We start from the raw sequence: 19,265 nt of genomic DNA, 5'->3' as shown, positions 1-19,265 counted from the left end.
AACTCAGCAATCCCATTACTGGGTATATACCCAAAGGAATATAAATCATTCAACTCAGTAATACCATCACTGGGTATATAATCAAAGGAATATAAATTGTCCTTCAATAAAGGCATACACATGTGTATGTTCATCACAGCACTATTCACAATAGCAAAGACATGGAGTTAATTTAGATGTCCATCAACAGTGGATTGGATAACGAAAATGTGGAACATATACACCATAGAATATTATGTAGCCATAAAAAAGAATGAAATCATGCCCTTTACAGCAACATGGATGCAGCTGGAGGCCATTATTCTAAGCAAATTAATGTAGAAACAGAAAACCAAATGTTGCATGTTCACTCATAAGTGGGAGCTAAACACTGAGTACACACAGACTCAAAGAAGGGAAGAATTGACACTGAGGCCTACTTGAGAGTGGAGGGTGGGAGGAGTCTGAGGACCTAAAAACTACCTATTGGGTACTACATTCATTACCTGGGAGATGAAATAATCTGTACACCAACCCCAACAGCATGGAATTTACCTATGTAATAAACCTGCATATGTACCCCCTGCACCTAAAATAAAAGTTGGAAGGAAAAAAGAATTAAGTGAGAAAAAGAGAAAAAAAGGGTAGTTACTCTTTCTCCAAAAAAAAAAAAGAAAGAAAAAGAAAAGGAAAACTGTTGAGACATTATAAGATAAACTTTAAAAAGCTTACAGTAAATTTGAAAGTGATAACTTGGTGCTTCTATGTTACTGGTCTCAGAAAAGAGCACATTCTGGTCACTTGGTGGAAGCCAGAAATGATATTTGGCCTTTCCTCTTTCCTGGGAATAAAGTACCTGACTTCTCTTCTGACTTACCCTGAGTGGATTTTCATTAAGGTAAGGGGGTTCACCTTCCACCATTTCAATTGCCATAATTCCCAGAGACCAGATATCAACTTTCGGACCATAAGCTTTTCGAGTCACCACCTCAGGTGCCATCCAATATGGGGTTCCCACCATAGTGCTTCGTTTACTTTGCTCAGGAGTGATCTGGGCACAGAACCCAAAGTCAGCTGCAGAGAAGAAAAGCCAGTTAAAATAAGCCCAAATTATTTTCCTTTTACAATATATCACTTTCAGATATGGCTGTACCTTCCTTTGTTACACACTGAGTTTCCACAACTGCCTAGCTCATACCTTTTTGTTAACTGACGTCTCAGCTGGTCCTGATTGTAAGAAGGTCTGAAATAATTGACTAATGTGATGTCATTTTTACTAGACTTCAATCTAATTCCCCCCATCACTGTTTTCTCAAACTTACAGAATTTTTCAGTTTCCTAATTAGCTATTTGTCATTTATTCATTCCACAAGTCACTAGAAATTCTGAAATATTAAATCCAAAAAATGTGGTCACAATATTCAAGAACACAGTATTAGAAAAATTCTTTACTTCAAACTGGGCTGTAACTTCTTTCAAATAAATCACTTTCAGTAACCATTATCTTCTTAAGATATACAATAAAAGAACAGAAATTCCCTGATACTCTAACACCACCTGAACCAAAATACCTACTCAATTTAACAGAGCCATCCATCCCGAGAAGAATATTGTCACTCTTTATATCTCTATGGATCACCTGGTTTGAGTGCAAGAAATCCAAAGCTTGCAGGCACTATTAAATCAGAAAAAAAGTTCTAATTATATCACAAATAATTTTTAATACTAAGTTTTATTTCTAGGTAAATTTTGGGCAGGGATATAACTTTATATTGTTAAGTGAAATTGATTACTGAATGCTTTAACAACACCACTTTAAAGTCACATTACCATTTACATCAATGATGCCACTTAGCATTATATATGCTAAGTATGATGGCTGACACATCAGACTAGGACATGAAGAATGATAATGTGATAAATAGCACCAATCAATAATACAGCCAAACTAACCAATTAATATACTTTGGCCCAGTTATTTGGAGGATTCAGCTTGGTCTTCTATAGCTGTGGTAAGCTTCATTTTACATGGCATGATTTGATTCAGAAGTTCTGGAGTGAAACCCAGGAATCTGCATTTAAAACATGTGCCCCAAACTATTTCTAATGGGTAGCCAGGTTTGGGAACCACTCCTAGGCTATGAAGTAACTATAGGCACTTGTTTGGAAATGCCTTTGCAGTGTAATGCTGGAAGAAGGAAACCACAGGCTCAGGGTAGTAAGTTTGATGTATTGCATGAATAGAAAACATATATGTTTGGTGGATATGTGGGTGGGGGAAATGATAATGAGAGGAGAGCAAGGAAGAAGGAAATTTACGTGAACAACTTATAAAAAAACAAGCAAAGATTAGCTGATATCACTTAATTTTGTTTTTCTATCATTGGTTTTCAAGTTTCAGTGAGTCAGAGTTCCTACTTTTGTTGATAGAAAACCTCACCACAATAAATGAGATAGATTATAATGCCTAAGATGAGAGTCCATTAAAAAGTGTGTGTGTTTTTTAATATTCAACAAAATAAATATAATAACATCTCTTTAATTTAGTTTGAAACCCCTTAGGGGTATGACACTTACTGGAAAAGAGACAGACCGTCAGGCCCACTTGGGGGCTATAAGGGAAGTTCAGATTGTACTGTGAAAGCAACTGCTTTCTGGGCTGAGGGAGGACCTTGTTTAAATTGCCTTCTAAAAATGATGAAAATATAATTTATTTTACATAGCTCATATTACGCATGCAGGATAAAATAAGTATCATGTAAAAACTTCCCCAAGTTAGAAAGAAGTACTATGCCAATATCACTCTTTCCCATGTTCACGGAAACTACAGCATGTGGGTTTAGATATGGCACCTCACGAATGGCATAATGGAACTAAAAGATTCACAAAAGGCAGCTAAAATAAACAAGGGGCTCAGGAGGGGGATGCTGGGGAGTGCTATTAGGACAGAATTTAAATTGAAGTTGGCCTCTCCAATTTTTTTCAGTGGAAAAGTTCTATTATCGTTACTTTGATGATACAAACATTCTGAATAATCAGAAATGAAGAACTGCCAATTTCGGTGTTCTTCTCAGCTAGAAATGCTCTATTTGCTTACCTCTCTGCAGACAGCTGCTATCTGTCCTTCATCCATACAGGTCTCCGTGACCACATCAGTCAGAGAGCCACCAGCCAAGTATTCCATGACTACCCATAGTTCATCACCCACCAAGTAGCTATAACAAGAAAAGAAAAGACTTTGCGTTATGACGCTAAAAAACTGGGGACTCTGATATTCCCAGGCCTCAGTTCTGATAGAAGTCAACTCTGAGTTGTGCTATGCCCGTTACCTTTGAGAAGGTATTGAGGGACATACCCCAAGTGATCATAATATGGAGCCAAGGGTCACCAGAGCCCTATAATTCAGGCAAAGAGAGCATGAGGTTATTCAAATCACCTGACACCATCTGAAGGCACTTTAGCAGTACAGTCAGGTCTCTCTGAAATCTTGCTTATCAAGAAAGATGAATTATAGGAAATGGAATGAACCCAATGTTCCCACCCTGCCCTAAGACCCATATCAATGTGAAGCAAGATTTTCTATCCAGTGGTGTTCAAACTGTGGTGTCCATAAAATTCACCTGGAAAACTTGTTAAAAACAAAAACTCACAGTCCTCATCTTATTATTTATGGAAAGCAGCCTAGAATTCTGAATTTTTTACAAGTGCAAATGCATTCTGTGCATTCTGTGTGTGTGTGTGTGTGTTTTTTTTTTTTGCAAAATTACACAGAATGACTTTAGGTTACTCTGTTGCAGGTGGTTCCTAAGTTACACTTTAGGAGACACTGATCAAGACTAAAATTTGCGGCTGGGTGGAGTGGCTCACGCCTGTAATCCCAGCACTTTGGGAGGCCAAGGTGGGTGGATCACCTGAGGCCAGGAGTTTGAGACCAGCCTGGCCAACATGGGGAAACCCCGTCTCTACTAAAATACGAAAAATTAGCCAGGCGTAGTGGCGCACGCCTGTAATCCCAGCTACTTGGGAGACTGAGGCAGGAGAATTGCTTGAACCTAGAAGGCAGAGGTTGCAGTGAGCTGAGATCGCGCCACTGCACTCTAGCCTGGGCGACAGAGCAAGACTCTGTAAAAAAAAAAAAAAAAAAAGACTGTAAAATTTAACCCTCTTTTTTCCTCCCAGTTTTTCCTTCTTCTGTAACATTGGTCTACCTGGCCCAAAAAGCAGAAAACAGTATCTTAAGCTTATTGAGGTTGAAGACCTAGATTTAGTTTCTTTGTATCCCCTCCAGAGAACACAGCACAGTGGTACTAAACAAACTCTTTTTGAAATTGAATGAGACAGATGTCAACCACAAGTGAAGAGTTAGTGTTGCCTTTAAATACCTATTTATAACACAGTGTTAATACCACTGATAAAGAGACATTAATTACCAGGTTTAGGAAAAAGGTTTGAGATTAAAGTCTGAATTCCCTAGACCTCACTGTCAGTTAATCACAAAGCACCCATTAAAGCTATTGTAGAGGGCCATTGTAGTCAGCCTTCTTCACTTAGACTCCCAGAAATTGTACTGGCTCCAGACAAACACTTGATGTAATGTTTAAAACACCACTACTCCCTCCTATATGCAATGGTCTATTTTCTGCCAAAATGGAGCTATGATTCTCAAAATGAAATTATACAAACTTCTTATGTTTACAACCAAGACCATAAAATGTTTCTTCAAGTGTCTGATATGTGGACAAAGCTAAGTGAGTGCAAGTTTAGCAATAGATCTAATACTCTACTACACTGTAGCATTTGAGAAATATTTGCAGAATGTTAAATGAACGAATCCCAAATACAGTAATTTGCCAAGAAAAATGACATCCCACAAAGAATACAAGTACATAATAAGACAAAACACTTACCTATCTAAATAATTAACAATATTAGGGTTCTTATTTTCCCTCATGACCAGAATTTCATTAATAATTAATTCCTTCTTGGGTTGCTGTTGAAGATTCATCTGCTTTATGGCCACCTGAATGGCAATTAAAATACAAGAATGAATTACCATTACTATAATAAACATGAATATTCATATTTTGGGGGACATAGAGTGAAACATACACATTCTCTATTTACTAAGCTCTTTCCCTGTGCCACAAACTCATGCCCCCCACTTTTTTGTTGTTGTTGTTAATCACGGGTAAACTACTCACTTCAGAGGCTTTGGGCACCGAGGAAGTAAACACCTATGTCAACCCAGTGCTACCCATTTTTTTTAGGCGAAGTTGCCATCAAAGAAGATAACTGATAAATATGAATAAAAGAAAATAAAAATCAGGATTGAACGTTAGCCCTTACCTCTTGTCCTGTTGCAATGTCTAGTGCTGTATAAACAGTACCTGATGCCCTGTGAAGGTGAAAATTATCAAAAGAATAAGCAATCAAGCTGTTACCAATATGTTTTACTTGAAATAAAATGTAATTATTTTGAGGGGAGGAAAATTAGCAAACTCAAAATTATGAAGAAAAGGAACAACCTTTTAAAAAATTATTATTATGATTAAAAAAACACAGGAGATCTACCCTCTTAACAAATTTTTAAGTGTACAATATTGGAACAATCTTTTTATACAGCAAATGCACCTGAAACAATCACAATGTATCCCTTGTGGTGGACTGGGAACTCCAGTCAGACTTTCTGGCACCAGTCTGAGTGTCATGTACTGTGCAGTAATAAATTGAGCAAAATGGCCTTGCTTCTTTTAGGAAACTCCTGGAATCCCCTAAATATTTCTTGAATCTTGTAATAACCAACATTGCAGGACTTTCATTAAACTGAAGAACAGTTTAGGAAAGAATATATCATCTTTTGCTTAGGCAAGTATAAATTAACCTTCCCTTTTAGTATAGAAACAGAGTGGCTCTTTTCATATATTTCTAATTTTTAAGACTATCTTCATCTAAAGACCAGTCTCTCTCAGTGCTGTACTGTACTATAGCTCCATGAAGCAATAGCAACATGACTTTACTATTGAGCCATTGTTTTCTTATTTTTACTAAATTTCTCAACAACTTCTACTATAAGGTGTCACTCCAGCCCAATATTCTTTTAAAATCTGTCATTTCTGGGCCTGGTGCAGTGGCTTACACCTGTAACCCCAAAACTTTGGGAGGCTGAGGTGGGAGGATTGCTTGAGCCCAGGAGTTTGAGACCAGCCTGGGCACCATGGTGAGATCCAGTCTCTATGAAAAATTTAAAAATTAGCCAGGTGTGGTGGCACACGCCTGTAGTCCCTGCTTTTCAGGAGGCTGAGATGGGAGGATCACTTGAGCCCAGGAGGTCGAGGTTGCAGTGAGCTGTGATTGTGCCACTGCGCTCCAGCCTGGGGGTGGGGGGAGGGGGGAGGGACAGCATTAGGAGATATACCTAATGCTAAATGACGAGTTAATGGGTGCAGCACACCAACATGGCACGTGGATACATACGTAACAAACCTGCACATTGTGCACATGTACCCTAAAACTTAAAGTATAATAATAAAAAAAATGAAGCAGTCCATGTCTCAAAAAAATTAATAATGTATCATTCTTTATATCTTAGCAGTACTCTTGCTTCCATTCTCACTTCAATTATGGGGTTCCCTTGCTTTGCAAATAGAAATTGTATAGTAAGCTGAATTCGCAGTAACTTCTATGAATCACAAATGCATTCTAAACCACCTCCCACCACCACACTCAAGAAAAAGAAAAAAAAGTCAATTTCGCTTTTAGTGAATAAAGGAGTTAGAATAGAGATCAGTCCTGTGATTGACTACGCGTTGTAACGCTCCAACATTGCTCTGTAAACTTTCTGGTAATTATTTCTTTCTTGTTCTCTATTTCATCCTTGCTGTTTTGTTTTCTGAGTCCAGGAATTATTTTCTTATGTCAGGCACTTCCTTGTCATTCTTTCCCTTCTCCTTGGATTAGCCCAAATATTTCTCACAGGTCCAGGAAGTGTATATGACCTGGCTCTCAGGGAGTAAACTCGGTGTGTAGTATAAGGCATATTTGACTATTAGTAGAGATCTGAGTTCTAATATTTGTCCTAACATCATCAAGCTATGTGACTTTGGGCTAGTTACTTCCTTTCACTGAGTTTCAGTCCCCTCACATGGAAAAGAGGTATCACAATAACAGTAAACATGTACTGAGTATGTTGTATATGTCAGACACTACACTAAGAACTTTAGATAATTTATCTTATGTAATCCTTACCATATTTTTATAAGGCAGGTGCTATTATTCCCGTGTTACATATGATGAACTGAGGCTCAGAGAGGTTACCTGCCCAAGGTTACACAGTTAACAACCCATGTCTGTCTGACTCTCTTGCTTTTAAAGTACAGGAAATGAGTTACTTTATTTCTAAGGTTCTTTAATTCTATGATTTCTAATCTATAACTCTACTACCCTCCTCACTCTGCTTGGGTTTCTAAATATCGATTGGAACTAGGCTGAAAAATCACACTTAATCAATAGGTGCCACCTAAACCAGGATTTGATAATTCTATAAATTTCTTAGGCTTGAGGCTTATATCAGACAAATCATTTCCTCATTTTTGTAAGTGTGAGATTCTGGGCTCAGAGCTCACAGTTAGTGCCCAGTAAATATTTGTTGAATGAACAAATTAATAAAAATCTTTTAAAGCAAACATGCAATGCCAATACGACTTTTCCTTTCTGTGAAGAAAACATTTCTTCTACTTAAATCTAAATAAAGCACTTTGCTCTTGGAATAAGCAAACAAACATTCCTGACTTCAGAGCCTGGTGTGTGATTTGTCCTTCTGAACTTATTTGAGTTCAAAGGAATAGATCACCTCGACTTGGTGTATATTTCAGCCGCAATAAGTCCTGAGAAACTACTTAAATCTAATAGCAAAATATGATTTAAAAATGCCTTTTGACATACAGACAGCTAGCAAACATATGAAAAAATGCTCCACATCAATAATCATCACAGAAATGCAAATCAAAACCACAAAGAGACACCATCTCTCACCAGTCAGAATGGCAATTATTAAAGAGTCAAAAAACAACAGATGTTGGCAAGGCTGCCAAGAAAAGAGAACACTTATACCCTGCTGGAGGGAATGTAAATTAGGTCATCCGCTGTGGAAAGCAGTTTGGAGAGTTCTCAAAGAACTTAAAACGGAACTACCATTTGACCCAGCAATCCTATTACTGGGTATGTATCCAAAAGAAAATAAATCACTTTATCAAAAAGACACATGCACTTGCATGTTCATTGCAGCTATTCATGATAGCAAAGACATCGAACAAACCTATGGGCCCATGAATGCCGGACTGGATAAAGAAAAATGTGGTACATGTACACCATGGAATATTATGCAACCATAAAAAGAACGAGATCATGTCCTTTGCAGTAACATAGATGGAGCTGGAGGCCATTATTCTAAGTGATCTAATGCTGGAATAGAAAACCAAATACAACATGTTCTCGCTTTTAAGCTGGAGCTAAACATTGGGTACTCATGAACATAAAGCTGGCAACAATAGACACTGGGGACTACTAGAGTGAGGAGGGAGGGAGGAGGGTAAGGGTTGAAAAACTAACTGTTGAGTACTATGCTCACTTCTGGGTGATGGGATAATTCATACCCCAAACCTCAGCATTATGCAATATACCCAGGTAACATACCTGCACATGTACTCCCTAAATCTAAAATAAAATTTAAAAATAAATAAATAAAAGTGACTGGTTCATTCACATGTATTTAGGTCACATGCACAATTCCTTTAGATGCAAAAGAGTGAGAGTATCTGCAAAATGAGACAATAGTTCCTATTTCACAGGGCTGTAGAGAATTGCATGGCACAATCTATGTAAGCATTTAGCCCTGTGCCAGATCCGAGTTGATGCCTATATGGTAACTGCTATTATCATCATTTGTTGTTGCCGCTGTTGTTATTGGTTTCACAGTAGGGGATGACTGATACACCGAACTATTAGTTGGCCCATCCCAACCTCCCAGCCAAAGCATCTGCCCCTATTTCCAAAAGGACAGAGGCTGAGGTAAACTATTGGAACACGTTTTAGAGGTTCCACATCCTTTCTTCCCCCCTAGGGAAGTGGTTTTAGCCTTTTCTTTGAAAGTTGGAATGCCTTTATCAAATGAAACTCTATGAAGAAACCGTCAATATATCAAACAAATAAATTGGGAGTTGCCCCAGTTAAAGCTAGGGAGGGAGGCCCAAAATGCCTGCCCAGGTGCCCTTTCTGTTATTCAACACGCCTGTCTCCCTAACCCCCAAGCCCATTCCCACTGTCCTAAGGGCTAAAATTGTGATTGACTTGGAGTGCAAGTGGGGATTCATGTTTAACATTTTCAGAGCTTTACCTTTCAAATTCGTGGTTTTTTTTTTTGTCCTCCAGCACCCTCATCATTTCATTGTATTAAAATTGCTCAAGTTCTAACCCTGGAATCTCAATATCCTGGGATTTATGGCATCCAGGGGTATAAAATTGCTACAAATTACTAATCCACAGAGGTTTAAATATCCTGAAACTCTAGAGCACCAGCTGCTAACTAAAAATTAGCCTTTCTCCTCACCTCCCCTCCCCGCTTACTCCATATATGCAGTTGTGTAATGTGTGTGTGTGTGTGTGTGTGTATATGCATTTCCCTACCCTGTACCCTGGTTCTCTTGTCATAAAATGGTAATATCCTCTCCTACCACACTTACCAATCCCCCCAAACCAAACATGTTGTTAGGTGGTTGGAACTCCTTGCTCTGACCAATAAGTTATTGGTTTGTGCAACTTCTAGCCTTTGCACAACCTTCAACTCGAATGCACAAATTCAGGTACTAACCTGCAAATTACAATTTAGCACCTTTTCCCCAGCTCTGTCTTAGCATCCCCAACATATTTCTGCACCCCAGTTCTGATGCTTTTCCATATTCTAACAATTTAAAATTCAACGGGTATAAATATGAATCTCTCCTTCAAGATATCTCAACTTCCTTCAAGATTCATCTATTAAAGCTCTCTCATTGCTCACTGCTGGGTTGAGAACAGTAGTCCTCACTCCCATTCATTCAAACCTCCCCTGGTTCAAGTCCTACTAGTTCCTAGTGGTCAGACTCTGGGTAAGTAATTTAGTTTCTTTGTGATTTAGCATTAAAGGAAGATTAAATGTATATAGTTCTGGCATATAGTGATTTCCCAATAAATATTAGCAATAATGATAATTATTATTTGGTTGATTATTTCCTAACATATTCATTACATTCTCAAATTCTAAGGAAGCTCTGTAAGTATCTGGGAGTTTTCAAGATATTTGATGTTTCAAAATTCATAACAAAAAAATTGACAATTACCTGAGAACAGCTAATTCAAATATCACATATACTTCCTTTTAGCTAGAATTATAACAACTTGTAATTATGTTGGATATCACATGATGATTAAAAGCTTTAATTAGCAGTTATATGTATTTTTTGCTTAATAAAGTACAATAAATAAACTATTAATAAATACAGTTCAATCATCAAAATTATTTATAACCTAGGGTTTACAAAGACAAATAATTGAAGGGATCTTGGTGAAGTTGGGAAGCACTCTCCTTGTAATAATTGAAGCACAGTGGTGTATACTCCCAAAGAAACAATCTTCATGCCAACCATGCTGTGCTAATTCCCAAAGATGAGCTTTGCAACGGCCTGGGGTATATCAAAATATCTCCATGCATATATTTACAAAATAAAACCTTAATTCACTTTAATTTTTAAAAGTTGGTGTCTTTTTTTGGTTCCATATGAAATATAAAGTAGTTTTTCTAATTCTGTGAAGAAAGTCAATGGTAGCTTGATGGGGATAGCATTGAATCTATAAATTACTTTGGGCAGTATGGCCATTTTCACAATATTGATTCTTCCTATCCATGAGCATTGAATGTTTTTCCATTTGTTTGTGTCCTCTCTTGTTTTCTTAAGCAGTGGTTTGTAGTTCTCCTTGAAGAGGTCCTTCACATCCCTTGTAAGTTGCATTCCCAGGTATTTTATTCTTTTTGTAGCAATTGTAAATAGGAGTTCACTCATGATTTGGCTCTCTATTATTGGTGTATAGGAATGCTTGTGATTTTTGCACATTGATTTTGTATCCTGAGGCTTTGCTGAAGTTGCTTATCAGCTTAAGGAGACTTTGGGCTGAGATGATGGGGTCTTCTAAATATATAATCATGTCATCTGCAAAAAGAGGCAATTTGACTTCCTCTCTTCCTATTTGAACACCCTTTATTTCTTTCTCTTGCCTGATTGCCCTGGCCAGAACTTCCAACACTATGTTGAATAGGAGTGGTGAGAGAAGGCAACCTTGTCTTATGCTGGTTTTCAAAGGGAATACTTCCAGCTTTTGCCCATTCAGTATGATATTGGCTGTGGGTTTGTCATAAATAGCTCTTAATATTTTGAGATATGTTCCATCAATACCTAGTTTATTGAGAGTTTTTAGGATGAAGGGGTGTTGGATTTTATTGAAGGCCTTTTCTGCATCTATTGAGATAATCAGGTTTTTCTCATTGGTCTGTTTAAGGGATGGATTATGTTTATTGATTTGTGTATGTTGAACCAGCCTTGCATCCCAGGAATGAAGCCGACTTGATCGTGGTGGATAAGCTTTTTGATGTGCTGCTGGATTCAGTTTGCCAGTATTTTATTGGGGATTTTTGCATCAATATTCATCAGTGATATTGGCCTGAAATTTTCTATAGCCAAGAGAATCCTAAGCAAAAAGAACAAAGCTGGAGGCATCATCCTACTTGACTTCAAACTATACTACAAGGCTACAGTAACCAAAACAGCATGGTACTAGTACCAAAACAGACATATAGTCAAATGGAATAGAACAGAGGCCTCAGAAATAATGCCACACATCGATTCCTCAGGCATCTAGAACTAGAAATACCATTTGACCCAGCAGTCCCATTACTGGGTATATACCCAAAGGATTATAAATCATGCTGCTATAAAGACACATGCACACATATGTTTATAGCAGCACTATTCACAATAGCAAAGACTTGGAAACAACCTAAATGGCCAGCAACAATAGACTGGATTAAGAAAATGTGGCACATATACACCATGGAATACTATGCGGCCATAAAAAATGATGAGTTCATGTCCTTTGTAGGGACATGGATGAAGCTGGAAACCATCATTCTCAGCAAACTATCTCAAGGACAAAAAACCAAACACCACATGTTCTCACTCATAGGTGGGAATTGAACAATGACAACACATGGACACAGGAAGGGGAATATCACACACCGGGGACTGTTGTGGGGTGGGGGGAGGGGGGAGGGATAGCATTAGGAGATATACCTAATGCTAAATGACGAGTTGATGGGTGCAGCACACCAACATGGCACATGTATACATATGTAACAAATCTGCACATTGTGCACATGTACCCTAAAACTTAAAGTATAATAATAATAAAATAAAAACTAAAAATAAAATAAAAAATAAAATAAAAAAAGAAATAATGCCACACATCTACAACAGCAATGGGGAAAGGATTCCCTATTTAATAAATGGTGTTGGGAAAACTAGCTATCCATATGCAGAAAACTGAAAGTGAACCCCTTCCTTACACCTTACACAAAAATTAACTCAAGATGGATTAAAGACTTAAACATAAACCTAAAACCATAAAAAACCCTAGAAGAAAACCTAGGCAATACCATTCAGGAGATAGACACGGGCAAAGACTTCATGATTAAAACACCAAAAGCAATGGAAGCAAAAGCCAAAATTGACAAATAGAATCTAATTAAACTAAAGAGCTTCTGCACAGCAAAATAAACTATCATCAGAGTCAACAAGAAACCTACAGAATGGAAGAAAATTTTTGCAATCGATCCATGTGACAAAGGGCTAATATCCAGAATCTGCGAGGAACTTAAACAAAATTTACAAGAAAAAAACGATCCCATCAAAAAGTGAGCAAAGGATATGAACAGACACTTCTCAAAAGAAGACATTGATGCGGTCAACGAACATATGAAAAAAAGCTCATCATCACTGGTCGAGAAATGCAAATCAAAATCACGATGAGATACCATCTCACGCCAGTTAGAATGGCGATCATTAAAAACTCAGGAAACAACAGATGTTGGAGGGGATGTGGAGAAATAGGAATGCTTTTACACCATTGGTGGGAGTGTAAGTTAGTTCAACCATTGTGGAAGACAGTGTGGCGATTCCTCAAGGGTCTAGAAACAGAAATATCATTTGACCCAGCAATCCCATTGCTGGGCATATACCCAAAGGGTTATAAATCATTCTCCTATAAAGACACGTGCACATGTACGTTTATTGCAGCACTATTCACAATAGCAAAGTCTTGGAACCAACCCAAATGCCCATCAGTGATAGACTAGATTAAGAAAACGTGACACATATATACCATGGAATACTATGCAGCCATAAAAAGGATGAGTTAATGTCCTTTGCAGGGACATGGATGAAGCTGGAAACCATCATTCTCAGCAAAGTAACAGAGGAACAGAAAACCAAACAACGTATATTCTCACTCATAAGTGGGAGTTGAACAATGAGAACACGTGGACACAGGGAGGGGAACATCACACACCGGGGCCTGTTGGGGGGTGGGGTGCTAGGGGAGGGATAGCATTAGGACAAATACCTAATGTAGATGACGGGTTGATGGGTGCAGCAAACCACCACGGCATGTGTATACCTATGTAACAAACCTGCACGTTCTGCACATGTATCCCAGAACTTAAAGTATAATTAAAAAAAAAAAAAAAAAAAAGTCGGTGTCATGCAGCACTATAGGATGTAAGCACGCCAAAACTCAAACTAACAAAGATAGGGGTTAAAATTCCTAATTCTCTGGTGTATTGGGTCTGGTGTGCTAAAATGGGCAACACTGTCAATTTGATTTTTATGCTAAACATTTAATTACATTGATCCCTATTATCACTCCATTCCAGTTATATTAAAGCCAGATTCCTGTAGGAAGAACATGCTTTTATGATAGGTATTGTTTTTATTCCAAATCTCAGTCCTTCAGATAGTACAAAGTAATCATGCATTATCAGGACTCAAAGGAAAATAGACAACATCCAGTTTAACTTCCTCATTACAAATGAGAAATCTGAAGCCCAGAAAGCAGGAAGGATAGGCCCATGATAACATAGCAAGTAAGTAACAAAGGTCTCCTAACTTGAAATTAGAGATCTTTCAGTTAACTATACTATGATTAAAGAATACTAAACCAACAGATTTCTCAACCATTGGGACTCATCATCAATTAAAATGCGATAAGTACTTCTGGGTTCCTGGCATCACATTAGATGCTTTGTCAGCACTCTCTCCCTGACATGGCCAAGCGCTTACTACTCAAATGGAAACACTGGCATCTAGCCTGAAAGGTCCAGAAAGAAGCAAACAATTCACAATTCTCCCTTTTCCTCATGAAGCAGGTCAGTTTCATTATCAGGAATCTTGACCAAGTTTTGATGTTTCCCACCAAGTGCCAATGTCAAGCCATGATCATGAGTAGTTGTAAAAGCAGCAACATGGTAGGACTAATAATTTAGATAAGTCACTTTGATTTCAGCATGGAAATGGATTAGAGGAAAAGAAGGGCAAAGAAGTGAGCCTAGGAAGAAGCTCATATACTGGGAGAAAACAAAAAGGGCAAGAGATCTAAAGGCTCAATGAAGTCCAAGAAGAATCTGGTAGGAATAAGAATGAGGGAGCCAGAAAGACAGGCAAAATTCCCATTAAGGTTTTACAAATATAAATCTGGTGCTAATGAGGTAATAGTCAGGGATTAAACCCCATATAGAATGGTTATTTTTTTACATGTATTCCTATTGCTGCTGCTGCTGCTATAAAAAGGCTATTTCACTTATTGAGCCATACCCTCTGCAGCTCTCTGTAATGATCACACTTAATGCCCATCCTGTACAACTCTATGAGATAAATTAGATTTTCCTCACTTTGCAAATGAGGACATTGAAACAAAGAAATGTTAAGTAGGTTGCCTAAGGTTGCACAATCAGCAGCTGAGCTTAAAAATGCATTACTTTGTCTCCACAGCCCATGCTCTTAATCACCATTTCACGTTTTGCTATAGATCTTTAGCATTTTTACGTCAGTGCTAAGTGCAAGTGCGGTACTTCCCAAAGCCCATGTCTGTACCTGTTATGCTAAGCCGCCTCCCCAAAATGTTTATCTTGCCTTCAATTTCCTACTCACTTTGTCCACAAGCCATTTAGTTTGTCCCAGGACATGGTATGTTTTATTGCTTTGGTATAACCACACACAAGTTGTTGTTCTGTTTGCCGACTCAATTAAGATTGATCATGTGGCTGAAAATGAACTGCTGTTAGTTTTTAGAAATAGACTTTATCTTTTGCTGAATATTTAAAAAGTTACTACTTGCAGGCTCCTATCTAGATATTGTCTCACTATACTAATGCACCTGACATAAAAACAACAGATTATATATCTATATATGTATATATATATATATATAGTTTGATACTACCATGTAGTTACTTGTTTTGTTGAGAGATGTGTTCTTTGGGACTCAGGAATGGTGTTACCATCACATGCAATAAGTTTTCCAAAGACAGAGTTCTGGCGTTTTCCTTTGTGTAATTTACTTCTAAAAAGTGCATCCCTAAATTTAAAAAAGAAAATTATGTAAAAATCATGTTATCTCAGTACTGCTCTAAGTACGCAGAATGTAGCTGGGGCCAGATGGTATAGTCTTTAATTACTAAGATTATAAATCAGAACAAGGAATTTTCTGTTCTTTAGCTAGGGCATGACTTTTCTCAGAGTATTCGTGGTCATCTAATTTTAAAGAGAGCTGTAACACATTATGGGTGTGGGGCCAGGGAGCTCGGTGGGTTATAGTCCAGTGATAACGAGGCCACAATTACAAGGCTTAATCCCTGGAAAGGCCAGATAACTCTCTGCTACTCACTCCAACATTAAATCTAAGCAGCTGTTTTCACAGTGTGTGCCATTGGATTCAAGAGGCCTGGACAGGAAAGGGGGGCAGGTGGCTTAAAACAAGCTCATTACTGTGGCTGGAAAAAACAACTTAACGTGCAAACTCTGCTAATGGTGTTTGATTGAGTGGCATCATCTTTCTTTACAAGGGACAGCACACAACACAGTGCATTTAAGAGCATTAAGTAGAACAAAGAGCATCTTCCATTGCTCCATAAACATTGTTCTTCACAAATGCTAATGTATTTCCAATCTCCTACATCACAAAGCCTTTTATAGAACTCAGACTACATCTATTTAGTGCTTCATAGCAGTGTTCTACCTTATGTGGCCCAAAATAGATCCGATGAAGAAGCAAATACTTTTGGGGTGGGTGGTCCTACCCAAAGAATCACTTCTATAAGCACACTAGACACCACTCTTGCCCATAGTTTCCTGAACAACAACAACAAAAAAAAATCAGAGGTTTTATTCTCAGCACTCTGAGTTCTATGGTATACACTGCTTTGTCAGGTTCTCTAAACGACACTGTTATTCAACAAGTCTTTTAAGAAATAAGTTTCAAAGCTATTCATCTTCAATATGAGACTTTCAAGTTAGAGTAAGAAGAAAGGGGCTTCTCACTGAGTAGCAGAGATAAGTCTGAAAAATACCTAACATTATATATTTAGTTTCTGTAGTCTTAAAACTAAAACTAATTTAGAGAGACGGGGACCGAGGGCTGGATTACGCATGAGCTAGTAGCAAAATTTGTTAGCAATTATTGATGAATTGAACATATCATCATTCTATATAATGATATGATTGACAAAGATCCAGATGTTAGACAAAATTCCTTTGCCCAGATATATATTTACGTGTAAGAGAAAAATGATTTCAAGAAATGCTCTCATTGTCACTTTCTGTCAAACATAGCTGCATAGCTAATCTAACCTATGGAGAGATATAACATGTAACAAAGATACTTCGGCATTATAAAGACATGGACTACATTGGCTAATTAATTCTTCAGGATAGCCTTTTGTTTTGCCACATGCTTTCTTGTTAGAGTTCCTTTCTTATTTATTTTCCTTTTTAAAAAAGTCAGTGTGGGAGTGTTTTTATTATAGTACTATAATCCCAAATAAGTGAATACAGCTGTGTTGGCAGAGGTGCAGCCAAACCGGCACTCTCATACATTGTTGATGGTGTGTTAAATAAACAAACCTCTAAGGAGGGTAACTCAGAAAGAAAAATGCACACATCCTTTTGCATAACAATTACACTTTTAGGAATCTATTCTAATGATAACTTTGTATAAAATGGTTTATTTGTAAGGATCTTCACAGAAGCCTTGTTTATAATAGCAAAATGTCAAAAACAAATTAAATGTCTATGTCCATTTAGGGCCTAGTTCAATAAATTATGGTACTATTCAAATAACAAAACACTGCATCTGTTTAAAAAGTAGGAGGCACAAACATAGAACCATCTCTAAAACACAGAAACACAATAAAAAAGGAGATATATAGTATGTTACCACTTGTGCTAAAAATATACCTACAACAAACATACATGCATGCACAGAAATGCACCATATATACCCAAATACAAGATAAGGGTTTTCTCCTCCCAATTTTCCCTCATAAAAATGGAGCTGCCTTATATGCAAGTTCTTATAAAAATCTTTCATGTGATTGGTACTTATCCATATTCACTTATTTTTTTACTATAAAATACAGTTTGGAAAGGATATATTAGGTTGATATCTTCTCAATTAATGCTAGTTTTGGATGCTCATAGAGAGTACCTGTCAGAATTACAAAGAAAGGATGTGAATAAGTTATTTTGGAGGGTATGACCACATAACTGCAAGTGTTGGATGTCGTAAACAAGCTATTAAAAGACCTCTGTCCAAACTAATGCAGTGAAAGGGGCTCCCATTAGCTAAAGATGGAATAGTTTGACCACCATAAACAATAATGGATGCAACTCAGTGAAACATATTGACAACATAAAATTTTAAGACTTTATAAAGATACTTAATAAAATTCCCCTACTAAAAATATCAAAATACCCCTCATTGAACACTTTCATATGTAACTCCATGCTAACGCTTTACAATGAAAGCTGGCAATTAAAAAAGCAAGCATTTGGCCAGGCATGGTGGTTCTCACATGTAATCCCAGCACTTTGGGAGGCTGAGGTGGGTGGATCACTTGAGGTCAGGAGTTCAAGACCAGCCTGGCCAACATGGTGAAACCGCATATCTACTAAAAACACAAAATTAGCCTGGCATGGTGACACACGCCTGCAATCCCACTTACTCGAGAGGCTGAGGCAGGAGAATCCCCTGAATCCCAGAGGTGGAAGTTAGAAGAGCAAGTTAAATGACAGCTAATGAAACTAACAGACAAATACAGAAAGTGCCACATTTTACAAGACAATAACCAGTTTCTTCAACAAGATAATGGTAGTGGAAAAAGAAAGGAGACTGCTTCCGGGTATATAGACTTATGATATGCAACAAATGCAATATGTAGATCTCCTTTGGATGTTGATTTGAACAAATCAATTATAAAAATAGCGTTTTGTTGCAAATGGAGAATTCTGATTATAGACTGGGAGTTAAATGATATGAAGCAATTGTTAATTGTAGATGTAATGGCATTGTGATTTCATTAAAAATTGTTGATAAATGTTTAATCTGAGTGATAAGAATACAGTAGTTCCTGTGTTATTTTCCTTATTTTTGTGTAAGTATGACAATTTGTAATAGAAATTTTAAAAAGTCATTTAGTAGATAGTAGATATATGTCGTGAGGACCTAAATATACACCTACAGGACAAATTCAAAAAACAATAATCTTAATGTTATATGAATGGGTAATTGTGACTAGGAATAAATATCCATGAACAGAATTATATGTGGGTTTAAAATCTCAAATATCTTAGATGGAAGTCAGGTAATATATTTGAATAACTGCTGGAAGACTCAAAAATAATCTCTAGTGATTACAAAAAGAACAATGTTAAAGACACATAAGAAGATTTTGAATTATACCTTTCGTGAAATATGAGAGTAGAAAAATCTCTACAAAATAATACTTTATATAAGTGGCTTTAAATATGTAAATGAAAGTAAATTAACAAACATCATAAGTAGACTTTCAACCATATATATAGATATATATATCTATATACAGATATAGATATATATAGATATATATATCTATATACAGATATAGATATATA

The 19,265-nt window shown here is 37.1% G+C and overlaps 1 protein-coding gene across 13 annotated transcripts in view; it reads right to left on the bottom strand.

Annotated features, from left to right (window-relative positions):
- Window positions 1-19,265, bottom strand: part of PAK3 (p21 (RAC1) activated kinase 3) — a 302,976-nt gene that overhangs the window by 30,528 nt on the left and 253,183 nt on the right. For all 13 annotated transcript variants that reach the window (XM_032757474.2, XM_032757477.2, XM_032757469.2 and 10 more), the window contains 5 exons: window positions 5,326-5,374; window positions 4,887-4,999; window positions 3,077-3,194; window positions 1,555-1,654; window positions 857-1,053 (listed from right to left, as the gene is read on the bottom strand). In XM_032757474.2, coding sequence (XP_032613365.1) covers window positions 857-1,053; window positions 1,555-1,654; window positions 3,077-3,194; window positions 4,887-4,999; window positions 5,326-5,374 — 577 coding nt within the window. The remainder of the gene's footprint in view (window positions 1-856; window positions 1,054-1,554; window positions 1,655-3,076; window positions 3,195-4,886; window positions 5,000-5,325; window positions 5,375-19,265) is intronic.

Source organism: Hylobates moloch, unplaced genomic scaffold (genome assembly GCF_009828535.3).
Source record: "Hylobates moloch isolate HMO894 unplaced genomic scaffold, HMol_V3 SCAFFOLD_7, whole genome shotgun sequence".
Taxonomy (NCBI): Eukaryota; Metazoa; Chordata; class Mammalia; order Primates; family Hylobatidae; genus Hylobates; species Hylobates moloch.
This window is presented reverse-complemented; position numbering and strand designations above follow the sequence as displayed.